The sequence below is a fragment of the Siphateles boraxobius genome, unplaced genomic scaffold, assembly GCF_051911475.1.
Source record: "Siphateles boraxobius isolate OS27281-9 unplaced genomic scaffold, OSU_SipBor_1 13, whole genome shotgun sequence".
Lineage (NCBI taxonomy): Eukaryota > Metazoa > Chordata > Actinopteri > Cypriniformes > Leuciscidae > Siphateles > Siphateles boraxobius.
The window spans coordinates 27,458,589-27,467,500 of record NW_027508733.1 but is presented as its reverse complement, the minus strand read 5'-3'; the positions used below and the strand labels follow the sequence as shown (position 1 = coordinate 27,467,500).

Below are 8,912 nucleotides of genomic sequence, written 5' to 3'. Positions count from 1 at the left end.
TTTTAATCAGACAGTTTCTTTTTAAGATAATGACTGATGATGACGTTGGGTTCTGTCATTTCCCAAGTAGTTTCAGACATTTGTGAAACTTTCAAAACATTCAAACAAGTTTGAAAACTTCTGTTTTTCTTTCTGTGAGGATAGATAAAGCAGAAGGATATGAAGACAGTTCAAAGGATGCAACACATCTCATTTTCCTAACAATGCAATGCTATCCCTTTCTTCTGTCTTTGCTGTTCCCCCTCCCAATCTTAGGAGTTCTGGTAAATCAGTAACTTTGTGGGAAACATTTCAAGTATTCAAAGGACAAAATCCACCCAAGGAGTGAACTTTGACTCTGAAGGAACAGCATTGGAGAGAATCGGGATAGCTGGCAACTGATTACAGTAGGATGTGGGACAGTGAAAGTGGGGTAGTGGTTATCCCTAAGGGGAAAAACAAGGAGTGATCCATGATCTGGTGTTTTGAGATCTTTCTTTCAACCCTACAACTGGTTCCTTCCTCTAGCCCAAGAGTTTCCAATACTGGTCCAGGACAGCCAACAATCCTGCAGAGTTTAGCTCCAACTTGTCAAGATTCTAATCCTGATGACCATTATTACCTTGATTTAGGTTTCATTAATTGAGGTTGAAGCTAGACTCTGCAGGAAAAAGTTATAATTTTTTTTTATCTCTCAGGTGGTACTTGTCTCTTCTGCATTCATCTTGTCTGAACATGTGCTCCCCATCCATGTCGACAGTAATTTGAAGTTGAATGTCAATTTGGGACTCGGGTCATATTGTCAGAGAGATGACATCAGTTTGGTGACATTCCCAATTTCATTTAGGTAGTTCAAGTACGTGCGATTCCAATCCTGATCCTAGAGGGCCACATTTCTGCATTATAGTTTAGCACCAACCGTAAGCAAACACACCTGAACCAGCAAATCAAGCCCTTCGGGATAATATATATATATATATATATATATATATATATATACACTTCCAGGCAGGAGTAGAAGAGTAGCCTTTCAGGAACAGGACTGGACACCCCTGCTTAATGTGGGCAGCACCGTTATCCTTTTCCTTTAGTGTGTAATGTATATGTTTGTGCATATATAAGATCTGAAGTTACAAAACTCATGCTCTCCCACAAAGGGCGATAATTTCTTTAAGAATAAAATAATTAAAAATAATTAATTCTAACAGAGACTAAAACACCTTGATTGAGGTCCAGATATGACTTCCTCAAATTTCTACGTCACAATGTGCCCAAAGGCATCCGCAAAGAAAGTCGAGGAGGCTTCAGTGAATTGTAGTGTTGTTGTAATATTGCGGAGACTGTGTTTGGATTCCCTTGGTTGAGAATCAGTGGTTAAGGTTTATAAAGCTGTTCCGGAGCAGCACGACCCAAAAATCTGCTTGTGCTCAGTGCATTTTACAGAGGGCAGCTTCATTAACCTGTAAGAGCACAACACCGGCTATATATCTGACGTCACAAACTACCTTGTAACAAATCATGTCAACCTGTGATCGTCAACTTGGATCTCTGAGCTGGTGTGAGTGAGTGGAGGCGGGGCTAATTTGTATAGTCATATGGAAATTAAAAGAAAAAAAACTTTAAATATGTAATTTTGGTGATCAAAGATGAGTTTTAAGGGATACATTTATTTACTACAGGGGGACTTTAAAGCCTTGGAAGCTGAAGCTTGTGATTATGTTTACATGATTATTGCGTTACATTTCCGACACACACTTGAGGTGTTTGGCCAATCACAACGCACTGGGTCAGCTGGCCAATCAGAGCACTCTGAGCTTTTCAGAAGGAGGGGCTTTGTAGAAATCGGCTCGTTTCAGACAGACTGGGAATAGAGGAGCCGCAATAATGTACAGTTAAAGCACAGGTAAAAAAAACATTAAAGCATTTTAACCGGTTCAAAACACCCCCCAAAAAAAAATGAACTTTTAAAATAGCATCATGACCCCTTTAAGCAAAAACTTTCATAGGCTATGGAAATTTACACAATACATCTAACTAACTAGTCGTTCAGTTCAGTTCTGTAAACACTGCACAAATATTTTGACACTTTAGTTGTTACAACCTGAGCTTTTCAGGAGTTAAATTCAGTTATAGAATGTGGCTTTCAATCTGAATGGGATTAAGCACTTACAGTATCGAACAGAAGAGAAAACCGTAGTTAGCTTCAGTGTGTATGTGGCATGTGTTAGTGAACCTAGTTTTCCTCAGATCTCTACCACACTGTTATTTAGAGGAGGATGTGCAGCTGTTTGGTCACTGACCTGGCAGGACAGGTAGTTGGCAGGTGTAGTATCCCGTCTGGGCTTCAGATGAGTACTTCAGCTCCAAACTCTGGTGCAGAGCAAAGAACTGCCGATACCTTCTATAGATCAGGTACTTACTGTTTCCTTTGGTCTTCACCTCAATCACAAACATCTGCAAGAAGATGATAAAGAACAAACAAATCAAAGACTAGGTAGTAGCGTGATCAGTTAAAAAAAAACATTGAGATGCATGCAATACAATGGCATAAGACATCAGTCTGACACATGTACATGTAGGCAAAATTATTAAAAAATAATTCCAGAATGAATCCCCTTAGGACAAAATGTAAGATTGCCATTTTATACTTTAGATATCTTTAAACTATCCTTTGTAGGACAGATGTATGCTGTTGGTTAAACATAAGCCTTTATTAGAGTTCAGTTAGGCAGACTATAAGGCAGATCAATTATAGAAGACAAGTAGAGTAGAAGAAAGATTAACAGGGTTCAGGGAACTCACAAAGTAAACAATGAAACCTTTCTTCTCCTCAATATCAGCAATGGTTGCAGTGACTGGAATGTTGTCCGGAAGCTGATCGAAATCACTGTAGGGTGAACAAATGTTACAAACATTTTGATTATCACAGAAAATATGTAGTTGTTGCTGTTGTTGTTTTTTTTTTAAATCAAAGGTACGTTAATGTATTTACAATAAAGTAATCTTAAAAGCCTGATTTTTTGTGCACACATACTGTATAACTTAGTTATATATTCTTTGTTGAGACATTTACTTTTTATTATTATTAAGTAAATTTTGTTTATGAATTAAGCTTATATGAAAGTTGTCTGAATATACTTTTTGAGATGGGAATACTTAGGTGGATAAATCTGTTTCTTTAACACAATTGTAATTTTTTTCTGAATAATTAGCCTAACATTATGCCACAAATTAGCGTAGTCTGAAAACATTAATTTGCCCCACTTTTTTACTGCAATACAGTACTATAGTAGATTATAGTGTAGCTAGGCATAGTATTTTAAAGTATAGCTACAAGATGAACTGGGTTGCACTTTATTTTACAGTACGTGCACTTACAGTGTACTTATCTAAGAAAGTACTGGGCCACGTAACATGGGTGTAACATGGGTTTAGGTTAGGTTTAACCCAGTTATTGTAACATAAGTAGTATGTACATGGGGAACAGGACTGTAAAAATAAAATGCTACTCTAAATAGTACACTAACACAAACCCGTATACGCCCTGAAAGTGTCTCTTCTATGATTTCATGAATATTCATGAGTAAATAGTGAAAAAAAGGCATGATTCCGCTCACCTTTCATCGCGCAGCTGTTGAGGGAGAGACATGCTGGATGAGGGTATATTCTGAGCTCTTCAAACCCTCACAGAGAGAGGCAGACAGAGAGACTGCTCAGTAAAGTGGAAGTGAAGCTGTATGCTGGTGGTTATCTGAGGCGGGTTTACAGTTGCACGTAGCCTACATCAAACGGGAACTGAAAGAGTCTTTAGTATAATGAGTTCACGCGTTTTTAGTGGGTTCAGAAACAGCACGACGGAGCTCAAGGGTATGGAGACCCGCTTGAAATGTTTCAAGTGGAAACAAACTTGTAAAATGTGTTTTTTAAATCACGCGTAAGAATATAAAAGCGACGCAACAACTAGTGCAAGGTGCATCATGTAAGAACGCGTCCTGTAACGCCCACTTACCTGACAAGAGAATGAGAGAGAGAGAAAGAAAGAAAGCAACCAACCTGTAGCTATAATAATAATATGCCTATTTTTATATATAAATAACAATTATATTATTAAAACCTGTCGTTGATTCATTCTTGTCGTGTGTAGTTGAATCTCTTTTAGATCAGTAGGCCTAGTTAGATGCTCGAGTAGGCTATGCGAGGAATTCACTTGCGGCTTATCACCTACTGCACGTCAACAGGTAAGACCAGTCATTGTGGTTGCATTACTCGGCTACGTGAACACAATAGGTTCATTAAATCATTTAATTTCTTCCACAGGTCTCAAACCATTTCAGCAATAAGCCTAAAGGGGTGGTTGATTATGATTTCACTTTTCTAACTTTAGTTAGTGTGTAATGTTGCTGTTTGAGAATAAACAACATCTGCAAAGTTCAAAGCAAAGCGAGATATTTTATTTTACAGAAATCGCTACAAGCGGCTGGTCTAAACGACTAAACGACATTCCTCCAGGGTTAGAGACCTCACAAACCCAAAAAGGTACATAGGCTACACCGCATCCCTGGAACAAGATTCAGTGATTATCAAGACAGAATAATGTTAATCAATGACTAGAAGATAACTACACATAAGCAAAATAAATTCATCAACTATTACCATTCAGAAATGTTGTCTACATGTTGTCGATTCTTATTGAGCCTCTCCAACTTTCTGACTCCGGTTTGAACATAAAAGGCTAAACGATTTGGAAATGTTCAGTTGCTTGTGTGTAAGGTAATCCGCCCTCTGTGTGTGCTGGGAGCAGCAGCTCATTTGCATTTAAAGGTGACGACTTTAACATGTAAAAATATGTAAAAATATATAAAAAGAACTGTGGTGTATTTTGAGCTAAAACTTCACATACACTCTTGGTACATAAGAGATTTATTTTACATCTTGTGTAAAAGGCATGTAAAGTAAATAAATAAATAAATAAACTATTACCATTCAGCTTTAAACCAACCTTTAAAGTTGAGTTATGCCACCATCATGGAGCTCTCCCATCTGTCATTGGCTAGCCAAACAGACAACTCACGCTTTTGGTTAAAGGACAAGTTCAGTATTTTACACTTAAAGCCCTGTTTTAAGATCGTTTCTGATCGTTTCTGATGAAAAAGAACAGTTAAGATTGAAATTTGGACAAATGCTGCTTTCCCGAGAATTTTCGATTTCTGTGTTAGCACCCACCTCGACCTCCACAATGATTTCATAGGTGCACTGGAACAATCATTCATAAAACGCATTAAACTTTAGTTTACAAAGACGTGAAATGCAAAAGATGCTTTCCAACAGGTTTTATCGTAGTTTTTGTCCAACTCCATTGACTTGTATTGGATGCGGGCCAGCAGCATGTGTCCAAATTTCAATCTTAACCGTTCTATTTCATCAGAAACAATCTTAAAACAGGGCTTTAAGTGTAAAATACCGAACTTGTCCTTTAAAGGTGCCATGTGTAAGAATTGAGGTAAAAATATCCAAAAAATGAGCTAAACGAATCCAAAGAATGAGAAGAAATAAGGGCGATGATGTCATTAAAAAAATGAACATTTATAGTGCTGCTGAGATATCAACCTGAATTAGCATGTTACATTACTAGCCACGGCCCGACAGGTGTCATAATACAAGTTTCGGCCATGGGAGGCGGTATACGGGCAACATAACCACCAGCCAAACTGGCTATTCGCAAGACACGAATAACTCGCACGGCTTGTGGGCGTACTTATCTACCAGAGCCCGTCTCTACCAAGCTGATGATAAAATGTAACATTAGCTAAGAAGCTTGAAATGTCTTCGATGATAATGAACCCAGATATGGTACGTACGTACGTACGAAACGTAATGGAAAACATTGCAAGGTGTAATGAGACCGAATGTTTTTTGTTGACTAATGATAACTTAGCTAGAAGAGGTATTGCTAATGAAAATCAAACTTGATATATGCTGCTAAATTAGCATCAGGCGGGCAGCATACGTAACACTCTAAATAGATGTTGTCCCTAGTTTCACTTGTATATGTGCAGCTAAGAATACTTCATAACTTTTAACTTAAGTACAACTACAACGTTTTTGACGATGCTAGGTAAAGTGATGGTGAAGTAATGCAGTGGCGATCGACTGGCCAACTGATTTTGGGATCTGAGAGGCATAACATTTGGCTTCGGCTATGGCTCTAGGGTCGTTGTGAAGGTAGGGGCGGAGCATAGAGACAATGCCGTTTCTCGTTTGTTACTCTAGAGTAGACCAACTCACTTTCTGGAGGTATACTGCCCCCATCTGGTATGAAATGTGGAGTATGAATTTATTTTTTTGCCGGACATGACACATGGCACCTTTAACTCTCAATTTTGTAGTGGGGTCTATATGACCCCAATCGACTTTTCCTTAGTAAAAAAAAATGGTTCCCTTCATCTCAGTGGAATAAGATTTTGTGACTTTTCCTACATTATCTATCTATACACACACAAAAAAACTGGGCTTGATTCGGTTGTTCTATAGGCATGTAAAAAATTTTTTTACACTTCTTGTCTTCGGGGTCAATATGACCCCACATTGAAATGAATGGGAAAATCGAAAAAAAAATGATTTTTATTTTGCATTTGTCAAAAAAAATTAATAAATCCAGAATAAATCTGAAAAATTCCATACCGCAATGAAGTCCTGGTACTAGAGCACAAATGCAATGTGGAACGAACATGATCACTTGCACACACACGTGCACGCGCACACAAACACACACACAGGTGTGACTCCAATAGAAAGCATTTTTATTGAAATTGGCAAATAAAATCAATAATTCCTGCATAAATCTGAAAATTCTCACACATAAATGAAGGCCTGGTACTAGAACACTAATACAATGTGGAATGAACATTATCACACACACATGTGCGCCTACACACACACAGACACAAATACACACACAGATAGAGAGAGGTGTGACTGCAATAGAGAGCATTTTTATAGAAATTGGGAAATAAAATCAATAATTTCTGCATAAATCTAAAAATATTCACACACAAGTGAGGGTATGGTATGAGAGCACAAATGCAATATGGAAAGAACATGACTACACACAGATCACATACACACAGAGAAACACACAAACAAACAAGCAGGTGTGACAGCAAAAGAGAGCATTTTTATAGAAATTGGGAAATAAAACCAATAATTCCAGCATGAATCTAAAAATGTTCACACATAAATGAAGGCCTGGCATTAGAGAAAAAAACAATGTGGAATGAGCATGATTACACACACACATGCACACACACAAACACACACAGACACACAGGTGTGTTTACTCTTCACTCCTGTTCATATCTGCCTATAGCTGTTTGTTTTTTGTTTTTATTTACTTTTTAAAAATTAATTTCTTATTCTAAAGTTAATAATTTTGTACATTTTGATTATTGAAATAATGTGTAATTGCAATCAAGTATTTTCTTTTAGTGGTAACTTATGTGGCATTATTGCAAATTTATTTGGCATTACTGCAAATTTATATAGCATTTTTGCAATAACAAGAAACTTCAAAAGACCCCAAAACAACAACAAAAATAATTCTAAACTTTGACAAAATACTGATTTAATGTATTTTAAACGTTTACATATATATATTCATACCAAAAGCTGTTATAAGAGCAGTAAGTCACATCCAGAAAAATGAATGGATCTCTATGGGGCCTCTGCTGGAAGTATATGGTAATTACACTTTAAGGCTAAAAATATATTATCTACAAAAAAACAGCTAACCAGCAGATGGCAGAATTATGCATTAACACCTAGATCAATATCCAGAAACAATTCCTATTTAAATTTGATAATCATTAATGTGTTTTTTTCATAAAAAATTAATATTTCATACATATGCTAATGGTGTAGTGGAGGGATTCTGCAGTAAATAGGTAAAAAAGTACTTCATATCCCCCAAAACACAGCATTAATGAATAGATGAGAAGTAAACAAAAAAAAAGATATATTATTTGTATGATTAAAAATGTATATTTTTTGTACAATTACTCTATCAATTGTTGGGGTCATATGGACCCCAAAGCCAAGATTTGTAAACAGGAAACGAAGACAATATGAAGATGTTTCTATGTCGGGTCGTTCAAACAAACATAGGGCCACTGTAATGTTTATCTGTGTTAAATACATTTTTCACTATTGTTTTAACAAAAATATTGTTAAAATACCATACTACCAATTTGCGACAAAATACTTTTGTACTTGATCATAAATACAATTTCAGTCTATGATTAATAGCAGCAAGGGGTTTTAAAATGGCATGAGGGTGAGGGGAATTTTTAATTAATATTTGGCTGAACTATTCCTAGTCTAAAGAACAGCAGAATTAAAGGCTTGTGAAGGATTGAGAAGCAGCAAACAGAACAGACAATATGCAAAGTAATGATTTAACAATCTTAAATATATATATTTCTCAAGATGTTCTCTTTTATATAACAGTCTATAAACTGATAAATATTTATATCAATATATATTTTTTAGATATTGTCCAAATATATTTAAAAAAGCAATTATTTTGTCCAGACTACTCTGATCTGAGACTTGTAATATACTACATGTAGGCTACTGTTCTGTACATATTACTATCACTCTACAAAATGTTCTTCTAAGGTCCCTTAAACCTGTGAATGCCAACAACGTCCTGGCAGTTTTTATTCAAGAGGGTGAACCTTACAATATTGCAATCAAATAGGTTGCACTACACATAGGCGCTACAATAAATTCAAGGTCATCGCAGCTGTGATGTTTTCTTTCAGCTCAGGGATAGTGTGTGTGTGTGTGTGTGTGTGTGTGTGTGGGGGGGGGGGGGGGGGGGGGGGGTTGTTTCACGTTGCCATTTCAGCGAAACATTGCGAATATGTCATGATCTC

The 8,912-nt window shown here is 36.6% G+C and overlaps 1 protein-coding gene across 2 annotated transcripts in view; it reads right to left on the bottom strand.

The window, feature by feature from the left end:
• The window catches only part of ncf4 (neutrophil cytosolic factor 4), a 31,690-nt gene extending 26,921 nt beyond the window's left edge, over nt 1-4,769 (bottom strand). The window contains exons 1-4 of one of the 2 annotated variants that reach the window (XM_077226883.1): nt 4,633-4,769; nt 3,597-3,662; nt 2,782-2,866; nt 2,280-2,433 (exon numbers count right to left, since the gene is read on the bottom strand). In XM_077226883.1, coding sequence (XP_077082998.1) covers nt 2,280-2,433; nt 2,782-2,866; nt 3,597-3,628 — 271 coding nt within the window. In that variant the 5' untranslated portion in view covers nt 3,629-3,662; nt 4,633-4,769. Of the gene's footprint in view, nt 1-2,279; nt 2,434-2,781; nt 2,867-3,596; nt 4,538-4,632 lie in introns of both variants that reach the window. The other variant, XM_077226882.1, reaches the window with a different exon arrangement.
• Nucleotides 4,770-8,912: the final 4,143 nt, after the last annotated feature.